Source organism: Phalangium opilio, unplaced genomic scaffold, assembly GCF_054372755.1.
Source record: "Phalangium opilio isolate 3A_F unplaced genomic scaffold, DU_Popi_V2 ptg000369l_1, whole genome shotgun sequence".
Taxonomy (NCBI): domain Eukaryota; kingdom Metazoa; phylum Arthropoda; class Arachnida; order Opiliones; family Phalangiidae; genus Phalangium; species Phalangium opilio.
The window spans coordinates 670,206-697,041 of NW_028324232.1; the positions used below are offsets into that span (position 1 = coordinate 670,206).

At 34.0% G+C, this 26,836-nt stretch overlaps 2 protein-coding genes across 3 annotated transcripts in view; one reads left to right on the forward strand and one right to left on the reverse strand.

Annotated features, from left to right (window-relative positions):
- Positions 1-15,303, reverse strand: part of LOC149597178 (uncharacterized) — a 62,794-nt gene extending 47,491 nt beyond the window's left edge. The window contains exon 1 of the mRNA XM_089861154.1: positions 14,902-15,303. Within this exon, the coding sequence (XP_089717280.1) occupies positions 14,902-14,991 (90 nt within the window). The 5' untranslated portion in view covers positions 14,992-15,303. The remainder of the gene's footprint in view (positions 1-14,901) is intronic.
- Positions 15,304-18,809: 3,506 nt separating this feature from the next.
- Positions 18,810-20,785, forward strand: LOC149597179 (uncharacterized). 2 transcript variants are annotated; one of them, XM_089861118.1, is made up of 3 exons: positions 18,810-19,044; positions 19,381-19,704; positions 20,274-20,785. In XM_089861118.1, exons 1-3 carry the CDS (start codon positions 18,960-18,962, stop codon positions 20,444-20,446), a joined length of 582 nt encoding a protein of 193 aa, XP_089717244.1. In that variant the 5' UTR covers positions 18,810-18,959; the 3' UTR covers positions 20,447-20,785. The 2 variants fall into 2 exon arrangements, with proteins under 2 accessions (XP_089717244.1, XP_089717245.1); XM_089861119.1 differs by having other exon boundaries at positions 19,405-19,704.
- Positions 20,786-26,836: the final 6,051 nt, after the last annotated feature.

The following is a 26,836-nucleotide window of genomic DNA, read 5'->3' on the forward strand; positions in this document are numbered from 1 at the left end:
TCGAGGGGCTATTCACTCGAATACTTTACGATTTTTGTACCTAAGCTATTACGAGCATAGCCCTTGGGCCATCTTGTTATTGGGTGTATGTTTCAAGGTCGATTGAGATTGGGGGTTTTAGAAGAAATATTCGTTCGAGCTCGGGTCTGGAAATGCTGTCGACCTCAGCTTCGCTTTCTTTTGCCTACGGATTCTTTTGGAAAATCCTACAAGTGTCTTTAATCCCTGGCGGGGTGGCTCCATGTAATATGTCTCCCAGAGGCTGCCAACTTACTAGACGAAGCGCCCCCTTTTAACGACCCTTAACAACTACGAAGGCACGATAGCAATCCGGATTGAATCAACGAAAATACTTGGAAGGAAAAAAAATATTAGCAGGGGGCCAAATATCTATCTACTTAGGAACGATATTAAAACTCTACCCTTAAATATTCATTCCAAGAAATTATTTTAAATCAAATATGTGAGCCACTTAGTTTGGTTTTAATCCCGGTTCAATATCAGGCCTGGGTTTCAATTTAAGAACACCACCTTTTTGGGTATATTAGTAAGGTATTTAAGCTCAAATCCACGTGCCATTTGAAATCATGCTTTTAGTATTATTTAATAGATATAAAAATAATTTATATATATATTTTTGAATTAAATTAGTTATTTATTAGTTTAGTTAAAGTCGATTATCTCGGGTTCTAATTGACTTAGAACCACGTAATTGGTACCGGTACTTAGAGGACATTTTGGGCTACCATATCCTCAAGGGATTTGAAAGTATATTTAATTGTACCATAGTTACGAGGTCCCACCCAAAGTTGATTGAGTTTAATGCAATTAGGGATGAATATTTTTTGCAGTAAATTAGCTATTATTTGATATTTTAGTTAAAGTCGCTTATCTCGGGTTCTAATTGACTTAGGACTGTGTAATTGGTACCGATACATAGTGGACATCTTGGGCTAACATATCCTCAAAGGATTTAAAAGTACATTTAATTGTACCATAGTTACGAGGTCCCAAAGTTCATCAAATTAAATACAATTAGGGATGGATGAATATTTTTTCAGTAAAATATTAATTGTTTAGGAACATATTTCAAAGTACGTTGTAGTGGGTACTGCTTATGTCTAAATGATAACGAGAGAGAGAGCGGTCGCTATACGGTAGACGTAGCCTCCAGTAAATAATATACCTATGTATAATTATTGTATATGTGACAAACAAACAATACAATAGTTTCATAAAGTGTATAGTGCCGAGCGAGCTCGAGCGACTGTACTACATAAAACGTTTTGTCATAACAATGCTCACTTAAAACCATCTGAAGCCACCAGAGCTAGCTCGCAAGCTACGTCAATCTATATACTGTCTATATAACGTTACTTCACCTGTTGCTATGCCAATTACATCAAATCCAAGGTTTTCATTCCCCCCCCCACCCTATGTTCAGCAACAGGCGCAATCCCAAATTATAATTTATACCAACTATTTTGTTAAAATTAATTCAAGAAATTTGCAAACAAAATTAAAGGTTTAGTCACGTGGTATTTATAAGGCGGGATTACGTTATTACTTTGTTTTAATAATATAAGATGGTTCAGTTTGAAAACAGCTTCAAAATGAACCCAATTTCGACCAAATCGCACCATAAATAAGAAAGTTGGAAAATTTCAAACTTTCCATTTGAACTTGGATTTTTATTTTTCTTTTCCAACTTTCTTAATTACATTCCGATTTAGCCGAAATTGGATTTATTTTGAAGCCATTTTCAAACTGAACCATCCTACATTACTAAAACAAAGTAACGACGTAATCCCACCCAATAAATACCACGTGACTAAACCTAAACTACGAAGTTGATGACTACGTCACAGAGGTTAAAAAACTTAATATTTTGGGTATGAATAACAACAGTTCGTTAAGGTACGGTCCCCCCTGCGGGACAACATTCCAATCTACAAAATATACCAACGCGTTAAGTCAAAGACTTACAACTACTACTCCTACCTTAAGTATCATGCCTGCCTACCTCGAGAAGTACAACGTCACTTGTCACCGTACTTAAAGGCGCTAATGTCCTTGGAAAGGGAATCGGCAATGAAAATTTTGAAAAATAAATTCCATCAACTGGAATCAAAACGCCTTTCTCCCATACATTATACTCACTACGCGCTTAAGTTGAAATATATTCATACATTATTAATTAAAAATCGAATAAACAATCAACTTAAGCGCGTAGCGTTTGTAGAACTTTCTTTGGTTTGAAGTTAAGTTGATTATTTTAAAAGGACTCTAACCCTTAAAAGAAAAGGAGCCATGGTTTAGGATTTGAGCGCGTTCAACTCTTTATTGGGTTATTGGAACATGATGGCAAGAGCATCATAAACAACTTCTAAACGCCAGTCCAACATGGTGGACTTTGGAGAGATATTTAATACCTTTCAAAAATTCAAGGTCTAATCCATGCGCACATGATTAATGTCGAAAATACGGCCTGAACTTTCGCACGATTTTAAGCGTGGTTTTATATTACGCTACTTTGAATATTTAATGTGAAAATTACGTGTGAAAAGACAACGAAACTTCTTAAATTGCAATTATATTTATTGTCTTAAAATTATGATTACGTAATAAAAGTCCAAGCTTTTGAAACCTAATAGAAACCAATTTTTTTTTTAATTTTTTTTCTTAGTACTAGTGACAAGTCCCTACCTTTAATAGTATTATTATAAATGAAAAGGTAGCATTAGGTGCCATTACTATCATCATAGCACGAGGTGTAATATGAAATCAACAGCGCGTGCTAATGAAATCCGATTTTTTTTTAATGACATAGCAACATTGGTCTCGTGAATTGCACCTCGCGCTAACAAAAAAAAAAATAAAAATAAATTTTTGATAATGACGTAATTTCACAATCTGGGGTTAAAATATGTCCTTGACCTTTTAGGGCTGGGTTCATCTATCCGTACCCTACCGAGAAAGTTGAAAAAATAAATAATAGTAATAAAAAAAAGCTGACACAATACGTTAATTAATTTATACCTAATTTTTGTAACAAAACTGTATTTAATTCTCTTAAATTTCGTAATATTATTTGGAAGTATTTATTTCATTTCAGCTTCAAACTTTCATTTGACAAAAAAAAAAAAAAAAACCACCACGTCAAGTTCACGATCCGCCCTTAAAACTAGACCCCGGGAGTTAATTTCAAACTCAAAATTTACGTCAAGTCAAACTATATAGTCAAGGTTGCGGTACACCAAGTCAATCTGTCAAAAGATTTTGGGTTTCTTGAGAAAACAGAATTACGCAATTTATTAAAGCTAATGTAAAAAGAAAAACCCCACATTTCTACAAGGTCAAAGTAGGAGTCAGGTAACCAGCCCAACCACACCTCCTTTAAGTACTTAAGTACGCCTTTAAATTATTATCAATACCATCATAATATTTAAGCGAATTAAACCTTAAATCGGGATTAAAATTAAGTTGAAATATTAATATTTCATGAGACAAAGCAAATTCAAATTATAAAAAAAAATTCTAGGGTTAATTTAATTATACTATATATTATTAAACATTAAACCATTTAATAACCATTAAATTTGCTCTAATTTTTTATACCCCTTAACACGTGGTGTATACCGTTCCACAATTTAGGGGGAGGGGGTCCTTGGGACGGTCGTTTTAACTGGCAATTATCGTTTAGGCACGGTACCACCCAAAATATGCAAATATCCTAATTGCATCACTCACAAATGTATATACATCTTAAAATATAGCAAATTGGAACATTTAGAAACTAAATTATTTTCAATAGAAATTAAGATTTGAAAAGATATAACATTACATAGACATGCACCACTCCCAAATACAATCTACAAGCCATACATAGACGCTATTCATTTAATTCGATTAAAATTAAGTTAATTTTTCTCACGGGCACGTAAATCACCAAAGCTTATAGTAATTAGAAGTGTATTATTGCCACTGTTTAACCGGTTTACCCCCAACAAAGAAATTTGACAAAAAAAATAAATAAATTCCCATATCGTGCCTGGGATACACTTAACAATAATTGCACTTAATTACGATTTAATTTTAAACCACGCCCATTAACCCTGCCGAATAATTGAACACAGCCGGGTCATTAATACGGTACGGTTGTTGTTGTTCTTAAGGGATTTATTGAGGATTGGGAAATCACGGTCACTGAAGAATTATTTTAAGTTAATTGCTTAATTACTAAATTTAGTTAGATTCCCGTGTACACCGAGGAGTATAAATTAGTGGCAGCTTCCCCCCTTCTTTCTATACTATCTCTATATAGGAATAAACATAGGGTGCCTCTAGAAGAATAATTAAACAGCTCAAATTACATCTTAATTGGATTTAGAAATATTTTCTAAAAATTCCTGCACAATTATTTTTTTTTTTTATTTTTTTTTTTGGCATTGCATAAAAATGTTTCTAACCAACACGGAAGTAAATCTTTGTTTTAAAAATGGTTTACTTTAATTTATTCAAGCTAGACGATATCGTGTCAGTATTCTTAACCAGTAAAGGTCAATTCTAAAACATTAACCCCTCAAGTTAAAATTAAAAATAAATAATTATTGAGGAATCAATAAATATAATAAGTACAACCAACGTATGACCCTAATATTATAAATTCCAAAGCTGCCGTAGAATCAGGAACATAAAATGATGATCAGATCTGCGCATCATGCATGCATCACCCACGCGCGCATCTCCCATATATATTCAGGTAAACAACGTACGCATTTACTAAACCATATATACAATTATCACAAATCACGAAATATTCAAATTGTGGAATGATTTAGGTGTTCCAAATATGCCACGAAAGAATTAAAGAGAATCTTCTTTCAAACTCATTTTAGGGAAAAACTATGGTATAAAGTCGCTCACTCACTCACTCACTATACTTAGCCTAGTTTGGGAACGCGGACCTAATTTAAAACGGACCTGTTCAACGAAAAACTCAACCAACCCATTTCGACTTTCATTAAATATAAACCGTAATTAAAATAATTGATTTATTTATTTAAATAATGTTTTTATATATATATTAAAATTCTTGGAAAATTTTCAATAATAATTAGCGATTTTTGCCTAAATTATTTTTAATTATAAATACATGGGTGGTGTTAATTTATAATATTATTATAATTATTATTTAAAGTTAATTAATCAAATTGACATTATTTAGTCCGTATTTCGATTAATCACTAGTTAATTTTTCCCCTGTTATAATAAGTTAAATTATTTTAAAACTAGTTAACTCTGAAACAAGTTATAAATCAATCAATTGTAGTTTTAAAAAATATTTCATAGAAAAACAGGTATTTTAATGTTAAATTTAACGCAATCCAAGAACGCAACGGTCTGAAGGATTTTCAACTAACTAATGATAACTTTAAGAAATAAAACCTTTCTTTTTTTAACATTATTTTTCAGACAACTTTCTAAACTAGTTTAAGCACAAACTGGGTGTCGTATATTTTCCAATTTTTTGGGTTTTTTTTTATTCTAAGTTTGATATAGTTGTACAAGCTATAGATTTGCTGTCTGTCTGCCGAGGGACGGGTTTTTTAAGGAACAGATATATCTGAAGTTAATCTATAAGGTAATTTCGTCTCAAAGGTCAAAACACAACGTGACCCCGCGTGTCAAAACGGGCGCCATTTTAACATTAATACGTGTTTCAAATTTTTTATTTTTATTTTTCAAACTCAAAAAGATTTCGCTGAAAGATGAACGTGCAGATTTAATAAATTTAATCTCGAAATAGAGTGACATTTTAAAATATTCAAATATACTTTTCCAGAAGTTCGTAAACTTGAAGTATATCAGTTTAAAAATGCTCCCTTAAATAATTATTATTTTTTTATTTAATATTTTTATAAAATTTTATACGGTGCCTATTATAATGGTGGTACGAAGAATTTTAATGAATTTAAAAGACAAGGTTATTCAAGGACGTTCAAGGTTGGATTGGCCACACCCCCCTCCCCTGAATATATTATCAAATTCACCCGTTAATAGAGAGTAAAATATCTCCCAATTTTAATGATATTACAGGCTTTGAACTTTTATAAAAACTGCATTTCATATTCTCTTTAACCACGTGAAAATTGCTCGAGATTTTTAAATTTTTTATTTTATTTTTTATTTCTTCAAAAATATCTTTAAATTTTAAACAAAAAAGAACCATTTAACTTAAGAAGTCCAAGGTTAAACAAATTTTAAAGTAGTCCTATATAACGGTTTGGTAGTCATTTAAAACGAATGCAAAGGTTTATTTAAATAAAATTTAAATAAACGTAATTTGTTATAATTAACCTTAAATTTCAACATTTAACTCACTCCTCCTTTCCCAACAATACCGTATTGTTTTAACGGTTCCTTTTTTTAAAATTTATTTCCTTCATTTTTAAGGAATGTTAATTACTGGGTTTAAAGATGATTAATTAAGAAGAGCTTTTTAATTTAAAAGTAGGACGTTTAAGCTTAAATTATGACGTCATTTAAAAGTTACTTTTCTAATCCTTAAACGAAGAATAATTATTTTTCAAAAAATTCGACAGAAATATTTATTTCTTGAAATTTTGCCAAAATCTTTCTCGCGCTCTTGAGATAATGGGGTCGGATATTTCTCAGACATTATCAAATTTAAATTACAATAAAACCCCCGACCAATACAATGTCCAACCCCAAATCTGTCTCGTGCTCGCGCTCTCGAGATAATGGGGTCGGATATTTCACTGACATTAACAAATATAAATCACAATGAAAACCTCGACCAATACAATGTCCAACCCCAATCTGTCTGGCGCTCGCGCTCTCGCGATAGTGGGGTCGGATATTTCATCGATATTAACAAATTTAAAATTACAATAAAACCCCCGAACAATACACTGTCCAACCCCTCGTTAATATGCAAAACGTTTCGCTTTTAAAACATAATTTGAAGAATCAATTCTACGAAATTTGAAATAATTCTAAAGGTTAGTTTTAATTTCCAAGTAAATTACGGCGGAAAATTTCCCATTCACGTAGGTACGTAATACAACGTCACTATAAATTCTCCTTATATTATTTATTATTAGTTTTATTAAGAAATAATATTCCCTATAACCTTTTGGTTAATCCGGTAAGGTACGGATTAACTAGATGGATTTGGTAAAAGATTAGCGGCGGATTAAGTAACTCCTTTAATCTATCTTTATCTCCCCTAGAAATACCTTGACCTAAATCCAGAAATAATCTTTCAATAGATGAATTTAACAAAGTTATTATTACAAATTATTATGTTTTTTCTTTGTTATCTAATCTTAACTATAACAGGTGATTATTCTCGGATGTATTCTTTATAGAGTGTTTCAATTTTTAACACCTTTTCCCATTCAAGGATGCTTTCATTTCTATAACTAAACAAGGATATGTCGAAATGTATAATTTCTTTTTAATTTCTTACTAATTTATTTAATTTAAAATTGTTTCTATGTTATAGTAATAGCGTACTGTTTGGTTGGTAGAGTTTGAAAAGAGCTTTAAAATGGTCCAAACCGCGTCAAAATCCGATAATAAATAAGAAAGTTTGAAAATTTCAAAATTACAAGTTTGAAAAATAAAATATTTTCAAACTTCCTTAATAATCGTCCGATTTGGACGCCATTGGTCTCATTTTGAAGCTGACGTTACGCCCTAACCGCATACGTTAACATCCAATTAATATTCAAAACACAAACTAAGTTAAATCAAAAATCAAACAAAAAAATTCCAATATAATTTGAATTATCGTAACAGAAGAATTTGATAAATCATAAATTATATAAGAATGCGGGCTAATAATAATAAATACATCCTTTCTCGATGCGCGCGTAAGTAGTAACAGCAGCTACAGCCTTTAACTCTATATCAAAATAAGAGAGGGTTGCCATTATGGCATTCGGAGCAGGATCTTGTCGGGCAAAAGAAAGAAAGCTCGAATTCAAAATTGGGTCAATAAAATATTATAATTTTTTCCCCGTCTCCATGCCTATCTTTACCATTGTTAAATCTTACAAATTCGTCAGGTTAACTTGAAAGTAAGTACAATACTAAAATCCTTATAATATATTCGCTACCAAGTTAGGTTGTCGTCGGTTCAACATGGTTACCATGCCTTCTGATTTATTGAGTGGTTACTCCGGTATTAGAAAATTTTCTCCTTCTAAGAAAATTGGGGCAGAGGATTTTTTTTAATTCTTTGTTTGCGTTTATTTAACATTAAATGCCAAGAGAGAGAAAAATGTCCCCCCTAACCCCCCCCCCCGAAGAACGAGTAATTAGAACATTTTTTTGGTAAGAGCGCGGGCGTTGAAACATTAAAAATTTTAAAAACATTTTTTTAAATTAAGTAGAAATACTTTCCTATAATCAAGGATATTTACTTCTGCTTTGGTTTGCTTTGGTAAAACCCTTTTAACAAATTTTAAAAATAAAAATTTGTTTTTTCATAAAAGATTAAAAAATAAACAAACAAACATACTTATCGCTTTTAATCTTAATTAAATTAATTTAAATTGAAAGAGTCTACGTTGGGATTATTTATTTATTTATATATACGTTCATAATCCCTTTAAAATTAATTACCATAAAACATTAATGAATTTAAAATATTTTTTAAAAAAATTAATGGATTTTAAGTTTTTATTTTTTTTAGTATTATTTAAAAAACAACTCCCTGAGGTAAATAATGGGAAGCTAACAACCAAATTGAATTTTTGAATTTAAAAATAACAACCAAAATGAAATTTGAAATAATTATTTCAAATTCCAATTTCTTTTAATTTAAACACACATTTCATCCTGCACGCCATTATTCCAACAGAACAATCTATTGGTTATCTTCCCTTTAAGTTTAATATAAACCCAACTTAAGCCTTGGTGTCTACGTTAAATTCTCATTCGGATTTGGGTAAAACCCAGCCAGACTCAATACGAACTACACCACGTGTTTAGGCTTAGCGCGAAAAGGTAAGTAAAAGAAGAAATTAATAAAAATCGTAGCCTCTAAATTGGGTCAAACTATACCAAGGCCATTACGAGAAAAGAAACCCCAGTCTATCTTTCAGCGTTGATAAATTGAATTAACTGAGATCTTAGTTAAGATCCATCCTTTTGACATAACAGAAAAATAAAAAAAATATAATTAAACAATAACTATCCATAACACTATATAGAAGTTGGGGATTTTTGAATGACTTTTATTGTCAAAGGTATATACAAGTGTACTCACTGTACAGGTTGTATTTTTTAAGGGGGAGGGGCTTCTTTACGTTGGTTATCATCATTGTGAAACACTACACTACAGTACACTACGCGTGTAGTCTTTATTACTACACTCGGTAGAAGTCGCGTCAACGAAAAACGTAATTAAAGGTTGTTTGTTAGAAAATTTTTATGAAAAAAAAAAAATAATAATACTACTAGGTAGGTAAAGCATAAGTTTATAAGATGATATGTTAAATGATATGTATGACACGTTCGTAATGCTACAGAGAGACTTAGAGCAGCTCGAGATAACTAGTTCGATTCAAGGAGAACGACGGAAGCGAATTAAATTGAAGTCCTAATTACACTAGGTGGTGGTTTAATTAATTAATTTTGCAGCTAGGACCTATTCCATCTAGGCACTCCTATTTAGTCTATGCATTACTAAGCCCAAATTTGACAGCAGCGCCACCTCACCTCACCAACCAGGCCTTCCTGGCTTTACCTCCTCTCGAATCCATGACCTACCTCACCTCACCTCACCTCACTCACTTCAAAATTACAAGCCTTTAAATTCAGTTTGTCATGACCAGATATTAATTAAACAAACTTATGGAATATTACATAACATATCACTTATAAACTTATGGTTTAGTAGATGCTTCGCTTGCAATAACCGTAATCGCGTTTCAACCGGAATAAGCTCCACTGTTTAAAGTTAACGTTTGAGTAAATAAACGCATTAAACTTAAGCATAGCTAGAGTGATTCGTAACTCTGACATTGAGTTGTCACGAATATGACAGATACACGAAGGTAAAAGGTAGAGAGAGCAAGTGTAGTTTAATATGTTTTTTTTTCCCCGTTTTTCGAAGAATTTATATCTAGGTCAAAATTATGTTCGAGAGGAATTTTATAAATCTGTTTAAATCGTTTAATTTTATATACATATAGTCTTTTGGAGGTTTGTGAAGTATCAAGTTTAATTATTATCAATTGGGTTTTTTCAGGGGCGTACCCTCCCGAGTTCGTTCCAAGATACTCAAAGTGTATATAGGAAGTCGCGGCTAAATAAATATTTGATTGCTTGAAAAAGCATATTTTTTTTTTATTTTTTGAATGAATTTAATGGTTATGAGTTTTGATATTTATATATATCTGTACTATTTCAGTCGTGACGTCATCAGGTTCTATTACAACGTACATGTAAATATACGTAATCGTGGATTTAAAATAAAACAAATTTCGTTAAAATCGGATAATAAATATTAAAGTTAAAAAAAATTAAAAATTTAATTTCAAATTATTTATTTAATTTTGGTCCGATTTTAACGCCTTTTGTCTCATTTCCAAGCTTGAAAATCGAGCTCTAAACGAATCTACAACCTTCCTCTTAAACTAAAAGGCAATCTTGTTGAATTTTCAAGCGATTAAAACTTCAAATTATGAACTTTTATCGATGAAATCTAAATTTAGAGCTTCCATATCGTTATCGATGTTTCAAATCGATTTATTTGAAATAAAAAGAAAATTCAAAGCCCGTAAAAAAATCCGGGATTAAAACTAGCCAATAAATCATACTAGAAAATATCTTAAAATATATATATACATGTGAGCTGGGAACTAAAATAAAAAATAATACCAAAAAAAAATAAGTCTGTGAATTCGATGGGTTTTGGATTTATCATATTTCTTCTTATAGTTTTATAAATCTCAGAGTTCGATGAGTTCTCAAATATTTCAGACCGAGTTTACCAAAGAGTGCCCGTAATAAAAATGGTATATCCCTGGCTTTGAATTCATAGTAAACTACGGTTGAAATAAATTCGAGATACGCATGAACTAGCACGCGCTATAATTGACGATTTTTGAAAAATTGCCCAATCGCCTCATTTTTTATTTCAAATTTGAGTAACTTTTGAAAACTGTAAAACGCGCTTTAAACTTTACCCTAGAAATGATATGAATAATAACAAGACCAAATACGTATTTAACAAACAATTCCATTTGAATAACAACCAAGAAAACCGTAAGAAACTAAGAATTAATAGAAAATACCAAAAATTAATTAGGATAATCAAACTGTTAAAATTTCAGCGGCATATTAGAGGTCAAAAATTCCTTAAAAACCTAAATAGCTAAGATGACATTTCTCTGGTATTTTCTTGGGTAAAATGTAGCTCGGCCCGGCTCGAAAATTGGGGAGTTTACTTATCTAGCTAGCTAGCGTAGCTCTAGGGGTTTTTTTCTTCCATAACTTAGTTGGTTCCAAGTACTAACTTTATAACGACGACGTCACAGCCAGTATTTTACAAAATGGCGCAATGTCAATGCCTGCTCGATGGAGCGAGGATGATAACCACGTGACCCAAAGTCTTTCCTCTTTCAGCTCGCGCCAACAACATTTTTTTATTTCTTAAAAACATTTTTTTTTTTCACGAGATTGTAAAAAAAAAAAAATTAATTCGGCGCGTGAAATGAAAGAATTTTATTTTTCATAATTTTCACGCGAGCAATATAAGTATAATTTCACGTGTAGGTAGGTTTTATTAATGTAAAATTATTCAAAGTTGTATTAAACAAAATGGGACACGAAGTGAAATTTCATACAGAAGTAAAAAAGGATCTCGCGTATTAATTAATATGACTTTAATATAAGTGTACTTATGACGTTTACCGAACTACATCTACCTCCCCTAAACAGAAACTAACGAAGTTACGACATTAATTTAAAAGTTAAATTTAATTTCATACATTTTAAATATGACCGTTCAGCAAATTTAAAACCAATTAAAACTGTAAACGCGTTTTAAATTAAAATAGGCGACGAAAATCGGTCGCCAGATTAATATAACATAATTAACCCTAAATTTAACATATTTTTAAGTTAAAAAAAATTGGAGATTTTCGCTTTCAAAAATCCAAATTCAAATTTACAATTCCTCAATTAATAAAATTCAACCTTAAAACGGGGTAAATATTAATCTATCTTCTACTAAAACTCAGCTACTTCCAAGGTTGTATTCATCCCGAGCCCACGAGCTAAGTTGAAACCCGTACATTTAATGTTAATTTAAAAATCGCGCGCGCGTGACTTGGAGATCGGAAATGGCGCCAAAACGCGCGAGACTTTTAATTAAAAGCGCGTGCGAGCGCGGGACATAATCGTCTTTCCTTCAGCACGCGCTTCCTAAGTAGAGCTCGCGCGCCTTTAATAAAAAGATTAAGGAAATGGCGGGAAATTAGTGTTCTAACGTTCTTAGTAGCCAATAAAACAAAGCGAAAACTTCATCCGGCGCCTATTACGTCACGCCTAACGGAATCCCTCGACAAATGAATTTAATTAGGGTTCATCAAGGATGCCCTAAGAAAGAATGTTGACTCTATAAAAAAAACACCAAATATCCCTACGCCCCCGCGTGGCCGTTACGAGTGAAAATCTTCAAAGGACAAACGACCCACGCTTTCAAACCTCTTAAAGGGATACAGTCACAAATATCTCATCCTCTTAACTAACTCCCCAGTTAAGTTCTTGACCTTTGAATGAAAAATAGAATGTAAGACACTAACTATCCCTTTAGTGTCCGAGTGCTGGAATAAAGTTCCTAAAATAGAACTTGGGAGGACTTCTGACGTCAGAGTTTGTTCTAAATTGGGATTGGATTATATATTGGTAAATATAAATTCGGATTGGTGGATGCGAGGGAGCGTGGGGGGGGGGGTAGAACCACCTCCGCCGTGATGGTATGACGTCATATCTGCCCACGCTTTCTTTGAGATGCTTTTACGCATTGCGGGGAAGGCAACATTTTCTTCAATGGAACCAGGGGCATTGAAGGGGGAGGGGGGGGGGTGACCATCATCCGTAACATATGGTTGTCATTTGGAAATACCCCCACCACCTTCACTTAAATCTCCCTTCACAGGATTAAGTCTAATACATCATTCGCTCAATCAAACGGAGTCTTAAGGTCAAATGCATGATCCACTATAATATTTTGACCTATTTTGATATTCCCCTTATGACCAATTGTAATCTCTACCTGATATTGTCACCAAAGTTTCGATGACATTTGACCCTAAAAAGCACCAGAAATTATGACCCAAGTCTCTATGAAAATCACTTGTCATTATGAGTGACCAATAGTAATTTATATCTGAAATTGTCACCAAAGTTTCGATGACATTTGACCCTAAAAAGCACCCGAAATTATGACCCAAGTTTTAACAAAAAATCACTTATCATTATGACCAACTTGTAACCCTAAAAAACTGACCCCAAAAACAACCCCTCTTCAAAGCTAGCTAGCCCATCATGGCGAAGAATTATTTTAATAAAATAATCAATATATCTATTTCTACAACAAGTAGTTGAGGTCAAGTAGATCCCCCCCCCAAATAGACTGGCCTATAATTGACTTAACGACTATATTATTTGTACTTTAAAACGAGAGACTGACGATCTGATCACGTGATCAATATCTTACTTAGAAAAAGGCTATCGGCGAAACCATAGAGATAATAAATAGATAGACATGATATTTCTATGGATTCTGAGAAACGCATCGTTATGCAATATGGGAACCAAAACTATACAGAAAAACATTTCCCAATAAAAACACATATACGCAATTTAAAATATATAATTAAAAATAATCTAGCTTAAAATTGCCATTAATTAAAGTATAATTTGGCATTTAATATTTCCCTTTTATAGTATCCCGTATTATCTATAATTTCTTGTCAATTAAACTGCAATTTGGTACTTATAATTATTTTTAATAAATTTTTTTAGTATCCCATATTTATTAAAATTATTTATCTATAATTGGTTGGCAATTAAACTTTGGGGCACTCTTTTAATTCCCTTAAACTAAATTAAACTTAAAAAAAAAAAAAAAACTGAAAATGTGGTTTACGAGTTGGAATTTCCCTTGGGAACTTTGACATATTTGAAAGATGACATATCCAGCTGGATGGATTCTCCGAAAAAAAGTACTTGAAGATAACGAAGTCCTCGTCCTTATCACACAAGTACTCCCCCCCCCCCCACTATCTAATAACATAGTTTCTTGTCTTTAATAATTTGTACTTATCTTAAAAATTTGATATTTGACTAAAAATAAAAATTATAAAAAAAAATAATCGCAAAATTTTGGGCTCTTGAATATTTCATAAAAGCGTGAAATTTATTCACAGTTGAATATTATTAAGTAATTTTGAATTATATTTAATTATAACTTAAGTAATTTAATTATCAAATGGAATATTCCCCCCCCCCCACCCCTCCAATCCCATGTTGAAATTACAGATTCAACAGGTTGTAAAAGGTTATTTCATAATCTAACGGACCCCTAATAACGCTTTAACTTCCTTAATTCATTTGCCAGATTTGATTTGAGTTCAGTTCAATTCAATTCTGATTAATAAGTCTACGTAACTCAAATTAAAAATTCAAAAACCTCCATAATCTAATTGGTCACAAACAAGTGGTGTTACGAGCACCGATGTACGCGTTCAAATAATTGCAAAAATAATAATAATTCACTTGCAAATTAAATAAATTCATAACGGCGTCCGCAATTAATCCATTCGTAATTAAATAATTTAAAATTTAAAAACTTACGGAATCAAAGGAATCATTGGCCCATAAATCTTTAATGTCACTTTCCACAATATCGTAGAGGGACTTGTCAACTTCTATAGTGTCCATCATGGTTAAGCTTAATTCGTCCAACTCCAGGGTTCAAAGGTTGAGGGGTGGGCGCCGCGAACAACAACCACCGAATTAATTAACAGAAATCACGGGATTAAGCCGACCGAGGCTTAACGAAATCCACCGTGTTGTTTTTTTTTGAAGAGCACAAATTCGCCGCGTAAATCCGGTGGTACGCGGATTGAATTCTTCGTTTAAATTTCACGCTATTTGAATAATTTTTAAGAAGAAAACACCGTACGCAGAAAAACGCCGGCGCACGACACGCGTTTGAACAGTTTGACGACTTCGGCGAGACTAAAGTTGGGACACAACCGGCGTAAAGTCGCGTAACCTCGCCGCTCGGAGGCGCACCACCGTTCATTGACTTTTCCAGCAGCTAGGCCTAGTACTATTATAGAGTAATGACACTTCCCTGCCTTTAGCTACGTTATGTTCTATGAGAAATTAACGTGTAGTGTCACTACTCTATAAGAGGAACCTCTTCGGCACGCGCGGATGTCTACACTCATGCTAAAATCTGGAATTAAATAGTTCCAGAGTTAATATCTTAATAACTCTTGAAATAATCGGGTTTAGGTTTAATTTTAAACTAATAATTAGCTAATATTGATTCAAATTACTATTAAATTTCTTTATATTTAGTTAGTTAAATAAATAAATAAAAATAAAATGATTTTTCTAGATAGACAAGTGGTGATGTTGATCTACTTTTTACATTCAATTTTTTTGGAATTAAATGAACTAGCTAAAGTTTATGACCTTATCGCCGCGCCAAATCTAATTAGTAGAGATTTCTTTCGTTAATTAACGATTTTAAACTCGATTAATTAATAGACGGTACGCTCGAGTTTGTAATTAAATGACGCTTACCTAATTGACATTTTCTTTTAATATCTATGAATAAAATTAATTAATGGTCATTAATGATATTTCAACGCCCTTTACGCTTAACTTCTTCTTCTTGACTTTCAAGTACAATTCCTCAATGAACTTTGAATCCGAATCTTAAGCCGTAACAATATAGAAATCCATCATTTGAAAGCTAGGGTATTTAAGTTTTTAAGTTAAACTTCAATTACTTAAGTTCTAATTAACTTGGAATCAAGTACTTGGTACCGTTGGACAGAGGACAATTGGGGCTATCAACTTCCGAAGGCGATTTGAATTTGCGTTGAAATTATCAGAGTTATGGCGTCACGAAGTTGGTCTATTCGGGAACCCAAAATTTTTGATTTAAGTTTTTAATTTAAACTTCAATTACTTAAGTTCTAATTAACTTGGAATCAAGTACTTGGTACCATTGGACAGAGGACAATTGGGGCTATCAACCCCTGAAGGCGATTTGAATTTGCGTTAAAATTACCAGAGTTATGACGTCACGAAGTTGGTCTATTCGGGACCCCAAAAATTTGTATTTAAGTTTTTAATTTAAACTTCAATTACTTAAGTTCTAATTAACTTGGAATCAAGTTATTGGTACCGTTGGACAAAGGACAATTGGGGCTATCAACCCCTGAAGGCGATTTGAATTTGCGTTAAAATTCCCAGAGTTATGACGTCACGAAGTTGGTCTATTCGGGAACTCCGAATTTTTGATTTTACAGTATTTGGGATAAAGAAACAATTAGATTAAAATTCACTTCTGACGTCATTTTGAAATTGTTTAAAAGTGTTGGAGGGTTTTTATATCTGACGGTATGGTCTATTTATTTTGAATGGTTAAAAAAATATATTTGGGTGTCTCTCAAATTTTGGAAACTTCCTTGAAACGAAGTCTAATTATTATATATTTTTGTTTTTATTTATATTTGAATAAAAACCCACTCAGCTGTTTACCATAATAATAATATAAAAATATCCTACACCGGAAATACAATTCAATTTAGGAATTTAGCAGGAAGTAAAGGTATTTTTTACACATTCTATAGAGTAATAGCACCGTCCAAAGAGTTCTCAACATCGTGTCATATCACGTGGTCTACGAAATCCGCTGACAACGCGCGAGATAAATGATTAAATTCGTCTGATCAGCAATTAAATCGAATTAATAAAATAATGTAAGATTATAATTTCCCATAAAAATTTCAATACATCTTAGGGGGTTGTCCAAAAAGGGAAAACCCTGAAGTACATGAAAGTTCTATGGGAAATCAATCATTTTGTTGCTTACTTCTAATTACGTACTTCTGTTATATCTCAAATGTAAATTTTGATGAGGGTTAACTTTGTATAATAATTGCAATTATAAAAAATGAATTAAAATTAATTGGATTGAGGTTTATTTCGTTTAATTGATGCAGACGCCTTTGGAATACTGATTCCAATAATCATCTGAAGTCCCAGCCAGGTCAGGTTTATTATCTCAAGTGTCTTTTTTATAATGTCGGCTCAGTTCAAACGGCTTTTAAAGATTTTCGAAATTGGTAAGCTTTAAATATTATAATTTTTCACTATAAGAAAGGGTTGTTTTTACAATAAGCCATAACGGGAATAAGGAACCCTTTTAAGATTGCAAGAAAGAGAAGTATTCAACTTGACCTCAATTTAATTTTAAACTTGATTATTATTTAAATTATTTAAAATTTAATGATATTAGTTTAATAATTTAATTGGCTGGGTTTTATTATTACTAAAGACATGAGAATTTTGGCGGGATTAGTTGCAACACGTGACGCTACCGTTTTTCGCGCCCTTTTTTAAAATTTTCCGGATGAAAGGAGAGTTCCTTGTTAGTTCTCTCCATCTAGCGGCAATAAACCTAAGCTTTACTTAAAAACTTTGTTAATTTTTGTTAATTAAAATTAAGTTTAATCGTGAATTTACGGCGTGATTTAATTGATGTAAATTATGCCTTTGTTTAAAGATAATTTAATTATGTTTCTTTTAAATCAATAATTTATATTTTAGGAGATCAAAACTCATTAATAAATAATAAAAAAAAAATTACGGGATGTTTAGGGAAGTGCCTATGTTTTTGAAACCTTGACCGTGAAATTATGTTGATATTTAAATAAAAGTTTTATTTAAATTAATAAAATAATATTTCAATTCTAGGAAAAATTGATTTCCGATATCAACGGAACGGACTTTGTCATTAAAACATAATAATAATAAAATATATTTTATCAAAGAGAACTTTTCTCGATCGATTAATAAAGTTTGAACCCGTAATTAAATAAAAAAAATCAATTTAATTGAAGAAACTTAAAAACAATTTGGTCTAACTGGAATTCCGCGTCTATTTTTTTATGGAGCTGGGTTTATGAGACTCGGAGCCGTTACTCTCTACAATTTTCTCAAATAACAACCACAAATAACTATAAAATTGCAAAACTAGACCAAGAAGTGATATCTAGTTTATTAGGGAGAAGGTATCAATTCGCGCCACATTTCCAGCTCTTTATCTCCAGTCCAAACGTTACGTAGGTCCGGACTGTTAATCCCCGCCGACTCTAAATTACAACCAGCCAGCATCTCATTGGCTCCTAAAAACTCGTGCACGTCAGACTCAGCGCGACGCGAATGAGAAAAAATTACAGTCATATTTTCCGACTGAGGAAAGGAGGCGAAATAGCCCGGCGCCCTCCTCCTTTTACGTCCCCCCTTGTATTTTGAAAGGGGGGGGGACTGCAGGACTATGGCACGCGCCAATACTTAGGCATCTTATACCTTCTCCCTAATAAACTAGATATCACTTCTTGATAGGCGTATAGCAAAAGTCGCATAGTAACAATTAATTAGAGAAACAATAAACATTGTTAAACAATTAATAATAGAGGGGTAAACATCGTTAGTTACAATATATGTAATTGGCGTAAACAAAACACCAATTAAAATGCCTTTTCGATCTCAACCTATTTAAGAGCGACTTCCCTTGCTCGGTTCAACTCATATTCACCAAAGATCGATCGATTGAGAGCTTAATTCCAGCAAATAAGCAAATTGCTCGCGATTCAAAATCGATAATGTACAAAGCTTTGTTAATATTAGCTTTATTGGGTTTATTAGCGTCTTGTCGGGCGCAATGGCAACCCGAAGATACTGAGAAAGGTAAGTAAGCTATAGCTCAACTTGAGAGCAGGGCCGGAAATAAGCACAGGACACTGGACATTGTCCAATAAAATCTGAAAATGTCCCATAATTTTTTAAAAAAAAAACTGGACAACTGACCAATAAATGTTACCGATGTTTTGATAGCTTGACTATTAAGTTTCGATAATATATTGGGTCAGTACTCCAGTGGACAGTGTCCTATATATTTTCCAGTCAAAGGAGCTAGGGGTCATTGGCTGGACACACGTCCTATAAGAAATTTAATTCTTATTTCCGCCCCTGCATGCTTGAGAGCCATCCACAATTGTTATAAAATTAAACCTAATTTAACAGCGCCCCTATTCAATTTTAATAAAGATACGGTCGAGTCGGGATACTCCGATGAGGAAGATAAGGTAGCCGCTAAACCAGAGCAAAACGAGCGGGTCAAAGGTGTTGGTGACATATGGGATCGAATATTAGAGAAGAATCAGTCATCCAGGCAAGATAGCAGTCCAACTGTCAACCAAATTCTAACTCTGCTTCAAAGAGCCCTACTTAGAATCAGGTCCGAAGTGGATCAACTACTCAAAAGGGTCAGGGAACCCCTCGAGGAAGCCGTTCAAGATGTCCAGAAGGCCGTGCAACATCCCCATGATGCCCTCTTCAAATTACTGGGTAATCTTGAGTAATTAAAGACCCCACCCCCTACCCCCTCTCCCGGCATATACACTTTGGACAGTGGTAGAGTGTCACACTCTCAAGGTCGGATTAACACTATTTTGGGGGACCCTGAGTATCATCTGAGCCCCCAAACACATTCTTAAAAATGGGGTGCCTAAAATATCTGGGACCCTAGGGCTAATAAATAAAAGACCCTTTTAGGTAATGGGCCCCCAAAGTAATTTCTGGATCCCCTTGGGCAAAAATGGATCATTGTATCTTCAAAAATAAACAATGGGCCCTCAAAAAAGTCATATCTTTGGTCCCTGGTCTAAATTGAACCATTGGGTCTCCAAAATCATGGTACCCTTATAAATCCAGGCCTATACTGTAGTAATTAACATCACGCGTTTAACTAAAATAATTAATTATAAATGAGGGCTATGTTAATTGCAGTCAACAGTTTCGAGATTGAAATTGGTAAGTACAAATTTACAATCGCAATTACAATTGCATCCTTAAGGAAAGGGTTATCCTTATAAATATATAATTAAGAATAATATCTCTTTACGCTTCAATTATAGAACCGGCGATCAAATGCGGAAAAGATACAAACGTACCTAAAGAGGACAGTAAGGACGCGACTAACCAAGAGGAATCTGACCCTTGCAAAAGAATGACCTTGTTCTGTTCAGTCACCAATAAAGTACCAACGTGTGACTCCAAATCAGGACAGTGTCATTGCATCAACAAATAACTGAACACCTCATATCAATGATATGCAATAAATTTTGTTTATAAAATTTTGTAATTCAAATTAAAGGTTTTTAAAACCTAAATTGTTATAAACATTTCCGAAATAAACCTCGTTATTTTTTTGTTTTGACTTAATTCGATTTAATATTAAAATTTAGTTAAGTATAGTAAACGGATGTGGTTCAAGTACTTGGGTTTTTTTAAACCTTTCCAAGTTTGGATACACAGTATTTACCAGCTCAATTTGTAGTTCAAAATGTTAACGGTCATGTTAGACGCGCAGAAACAAGACCCGCACAATCCATTGCAATTGCTTATACTCTTTGAGCGGATTATTTTCAATTTCAAGGAAAATTATTTATGAAAAAACTGATTCAACAATTCATCTAGAAATTTATAAATTGTGGTAGGTATTTAAGGTATCACGATTTGCATTGACTTTCCGAGGGCGAGTCAAGCCACTCAAGGACTATACTTGTCTGGTAACGTTGTCGACGGTGTTATGTAAACGAGTCGCAGTCAAAAGTTCAATATTGATTTCTACGCAAGCAGCCACATCCCCGGGACACAGCGAGCTCTGAATAAAATCGAGTCAATATTACCTAACAGCGCCATCAAAGGCTACGGATATCCTGGTATTTCTTTAAACAAAATGTCAGGTAATATTGACCACCATCAATAAATACAAAGTCCGATGGTTTTCTTATTCTTTGGACTTATCTCGCTCCAGACAATATTTCGGTGTCCACTTAGCTAACACCGAATACACCTTAAACCAAAACTAAGCTACAATTCAAGGAAATGTTTATGCTTTAAACTCTATTCAATTTACGTATCTGAATAAGACATTTTTCTTTTTATCAGTCAGTCAGGTCTTTCTATTGACTGATTATCGATTTTCACGCGCGATTTTTGTGACGTCACAGGCGTCCGCGCCGCGCCCTTTCAATTTCGTTCCTCGCGCAGATTTCCCGCTAAATTTTGGGCGCGAATACAAAATTGGTCTATATTGGCGCGAGCCGTATTATTGGTTAAAGTCACAGCGCGTGCTAGCTGGAGAAAATAATAAGGCGGGAAAGTTACGCCATATGTTGCAACCTCACGAGCGCGCGCGCCATATATGTATTGAAGAAGTAATTTAGCCAATCAGGGAGCTCCTTAAAGGGGAGTTTGGGGGTAACGCCAGTTCTAAACCTAAAATACAATTTTATATATTCTTATCAAGTATTGATATTAAAATTACTTATAAAGGAGCTGCGTTTGACCTCCCCTTTGGGTCAAGTGACCTTGGGGTGATATATAGGAAGCGTATATATATATATTTATTTATTCGCAGCCCCTCCGTGATATCCAATTCCCCATTGGTCAGCCCCGGACAAAGTTTGGGGATGGGCAGGAAGGGGGGGGGGGTAAATAAGTCCGTATGGTCCGAGAAGACATAAATAAAAGCAAGGTCTCTCTCTGGGGTGGAATCAGTTTTCTAGGTTTCCAAGTAAATCAACAACTTTTGGTAGAGAAGTAAGATATAGATGGATATACACTAGAGGGAGTAATGGCATCCCCTAGCCTTGACTGTATTAAAGCTCTACGGGGAAAATAACACGTAGTGTCATCCATTAAAATAAAACTTAAAACTTGACGAAGATGAAGTATGAATATTTCTACAAAGCTAAAAATTTAAATTGAAAACTTTTCCAGGCAAAAAATAATCATTAAGTTGGGACAGATAAAAACTTTGATAATTAGAGGGGGCACCGGGGCACCCTCCCTTTTTAGTTTAGGACCCTAAGTGTACATCATCAGCTAGAAACCCAATTTTCCGTCCCTGGAATCCCAGATTTGCTCTACAAGATATGACAGAATTAATAACTGCGCGGGAAAGGAGCAAACAAGAAAAAAAGGCGGGAAGCGGAACTATATATCGTCTGGCAGATAAATTTGCTTTTCGGTTTATAGGGAGTGAGCGAGAGTGGGACCCCAAATACGCCTGACTCCTTCGTTTGAGAGATTTGTAGCTCTGGGGGCCCTTTGGTCAGCCGCTCGTAAATTTAACGGGTTTTGGCGGGAAAACTGGATGACGGCGCGCGCGTGAATTATCGTCTCGAGCGCCAAATTTTACTACAGCAGTGCTTCCTGTCAACAAGTTAACGCGCGCGCTCGAATAAAATGCGCGTGAGATTGATTATTGAAAGCACGCGCGAGGTTCCGTTCCTCCCCCCTTTCATCCCCCCACCCCGCACGCGCGAGCTCCCTTTCCTTTCCCCCTTTCAACCACCCCCCACCCCCAACAACAATAGGCTGCACGTCACGTGACTTCAGGGGCGTGCCAACCACGGGGGCAGCGGGGGCAAAGGCCCCCGCTCTAATTTTACAGCGGGGGCACCGCCCCCGCTCTGGTGACTAAGTCTAAATAGTAAAAAATTTCATTGAAGGTGAAATTTTCATTACCCAGTGTACAATTGTTGTGAGAGGAAGTCAGTTTTTGGAAGTGATTAAGAAAATACAGGTCTTAATCATTAACATGTTCGTAATATTTATAAATATATTTGGAGTTCTTCAATTTTTACTCCGCGTAGTTATGTAATAACCAATGGAGTCCCAGTTATTAAGTGTGATGCATGCGATTAGACAGTGCACGTAATTCTATAAATATATATTGCAATCGTAAAGGGGATTGGTAAAAGTGCCAGCTTTGATAGTTCAAAAATCGTCGCTCGAGGACGTTTTTGAAGTTCAGTATAAAGCTCAGGTTGTAAAAAGAATTGTGAAACTTATCTTAAGAGATTGTAAAAATGTAGAATCATTTTTGAACTAGTCCTGGAAATGAAGAATTTAGCATTGTTTGATAGTCTCGAGAATATATCGTTCCTGACTTCCACCAGTTTTTGTTTACACATACTGTATAGACATAATAGCTATAGCAACCACGGTTTTGTATACAGTATAGTGTTGCAATTATTTCGCATATAACCGTACGTGGCTAATCATAGAGCTGATTAACTGCCAGCTTCAAGAGAGAAAGGGTGTATAGCCGATAGCGCTTCAAATTATTGTATTATCATATTTGGAAAGAATAGGTAGGCAGAAGACATAATTTCTTTGCATTTTTACTATTTTCTACGATGTAAGAGAAGAGAAAAATGTATGCTCAACTAGAAATGGCACTTTATAGAATCGTAGCCACTATATCCCACGAGTATTGAATTGGTCAGGCATTAATTCTCACGTTCATGCGCACCTCTTCGTAATTTATAGTGCATGCGAGATACTGTATAGCCTTAGATCATTTGGAACAACATTGAAGTACTGCAAAATAATTTTTGCTCTTGTATGAGTTTGGAAAGAGGTTAAGGTGGCTCAAAATTGTTTACACAAGTGCAAAATTTTTTGCACAACTTTCCCTACCAGTGTGGGATTTTGCCCCCGCTCCCGTATAAAGGTTGGCACGCCCCTGCGTGACTTAGCTCGTGAATAAAATAAGTTTGCGATTCAGGAAAAAAAAACCCATAATTTGATGTTGGTTGACATTTTGCGTTTTATAAAGACGAATAAATTGAATTTTATTTGTCACTTATTGAAATCTAATCTATCTTTGTATTATATATATAATATTAGCATTTTAATAGATAAAATCTATTGAAAAATGAAAATATATATTTTAAAAGTAAAAATAAATTTAACTTTTCAAGAGTCAATCTGGGCCAGAAAGAAAAATATTTTAAACCGGGGGGTTTTATTGGGGTTTTTTTTCTTATCATATACATAAGATAAAATTTTTAAATTGAATAATTTGCATATATTTAAATTAATATAATATAAAATTCCTTGAATGTATGAATGAATTGAGTAACATTCTATCAATAATATTATCTTATAATTGTTTTTTAAGAAAAGTTAGTTAAACTTTGTTTGTGGGTCAAACAAGTTACCAAGCAACAATTTGACCAATAAGAAAAAAAGGGGTTGGAATATCGGACATTGGGGGGGGGGGTTTGGATGGGGAAGAAACATATCCCTTAAGACATCGGATCGGGAGTTATTGTTTTTCTAGGCCCCCGGGGGAGGGGGGGGAGAAATAAATCGATCAGATCGATATTTATTTGAGAAGAATCGATTACAGATTTAGGCAGCTAGCGTATATATATAATGTAGAATGTAGGCGGTCATTGCGGCTAGAGCTAGGGATTTATTGTCTAACTGCGTTTGGCAGCAATGGCATTAAATAGATATTAATTACACTCAAATAGACTAATCGGAATCCACTAACATAGTCTTAAGTCCGCCCTCGCTTTTAGATAAAAAAGTTTATATATAATAAAATAGATATAATAAATAACAGGTTTTAAATGGAGTTTCGAATTAATGAAACGCCGCCATTAATATTAATCGACTAAATATTAAAAGACTACTTTGATAAATGGACACACAATTTCTGATTATGTAAAGAGAAAGTCAACTTAACTTGGCACTATTATTTAAGGGAATTAAACATTAAGAAGGGGTTTATAATAGTGCCAAGTTATTTTATGGTTAATCGATATTTTTATGTATTTTTTACGATATCACGTTCATTGTATTTTCTTTTTTACCGAAGAAACTGATAAATTTAAATGATTTCTTAGAACTTAAACATAAAAATCGTTTTATCATCGATAAATATTGTATTTATCAGGGAATAATACGGTACATGGCGTCAGGGGTTTAGCTATTCGAGTTCAGAGCGGAAGGAAGACATGACCAAGTTCTATTTGTTAAACATCAGTAAATACGCTAATTAATCTAGCTTCAGGGATAAATTTAATTTTAGAAGTAGGAATGGAGAATGGGATTAGTATTTACTTCAGTTATTCCGACTCATAGCCTAGTAAAGAGCCCCTCCCTCCAACCAACACGTTACGAAAAGTTTAAATTATATCTTATTGGCTGCTCACTTAAACCCTACGTTTTGATGACGTTGCTGACGGGGACGGCGAAAAATTAAATACGTAATTCCTTTTCACCTCTGTCGCTATGACCCCCCGCCTCTTTTTTCATACCCCCCCACTCCGTCGCGTTAAAAGGGGGTCCGGGACTTTGACTCGAGCGCCCAGATATTACTCTGTTCTCCATTCCTACTTCTAAAATTAAATCTATCCCTGGTCGCTTCAAATTAGAGCATAATATGGAACAGGTATTAAAATATAGGATTTTATAGGACGGTTGGGCTCCGTGCTACGCTGGTATCAAATAGCTAAACCACTTAACGATAACCTCTCCTTGGATGGACTTATAAGAGGTTTTGCAGCAAGTACTTTAGACTTACGATGTCGACGACTAGAAGGATATCACATCATATTGAAATCGAAGAATTTGAATGGAATAGCGTAAAAATCAATCGACTCCAGACATGACCCTCTCCCCTATGGGATGGGGGGTAAGAAATGGGGGTTTGGAAAACTTTCAATGTTTTGATACGCTCCAGCGCCACCAAAGACATTTGGGATTCTGGGGGGTCGGGGGAGGAAGGGGTCAGGAGGTCAATCAAAGCTAGCTTCCCCCCATCTTTCTCTAGGTTTAACTTCCAGAGGCTATACCCCACGCTCTCGCATCCCCCGGGCACTAAAAATCAATAATTCAACCCCCCCTCCCCCCGATGGGAGAACTGCACTATTGATTCTGGAAGCAGAACTACTTTGAGACTGTTCACCTGGCGGGAAAATTGGCAACCATCATACCAGAAACTCTTTCTCAATACGTTTTTATTATAAAGTTTAAAAAGTTTGAAAAATTTATAACATAAACTCCGTGACTTTTCCATGAAATTTTTAAATTGATTTGAAATAAAAATTGAAAATTTGTTGGCGATTTTCCCAATAAAAATATATTAAGAATTTTTCCCCCGTTCCCGCAATGCTATTACCCTATTCCGAAACTCCACGACTTTTCCATGAAATTTAACATTGATAACCAGGAATTTCAAAGGTTACATGAAAGTATAATTTTTTTAAACAGGAAATTCAACAAAACGTTAGGCCCAGTTTACCGTTAAATTAATATTTAACTTTTAATATAACTCCATGAAAATTCCACGAAAATTAATTTATTTTATTTAGTGTAGGAAATAAGATCAATGAATTTTCCAATCACGACATCCTAAGCATGCATCGATATTTTAAAGTTATAAGGATCAGCCAACATTTAGGGGCAAGTTCCCTGTGTTATTTTCCATAGCCCCTGTAGAACTGTTTCACCCCGCACACTTCGATGCTACCGGAGAAGCTACCATCCAGGGGTAATTACTATCGGTTGAACTTTGTCGCCTTGGTAACGGCGTTAAAAAAAGAAAGCATTGGGAACTTTTTATCTTAGGATGTAGCAATATGTCTTGGGAATGGCGGGCTTATTGCTGCTC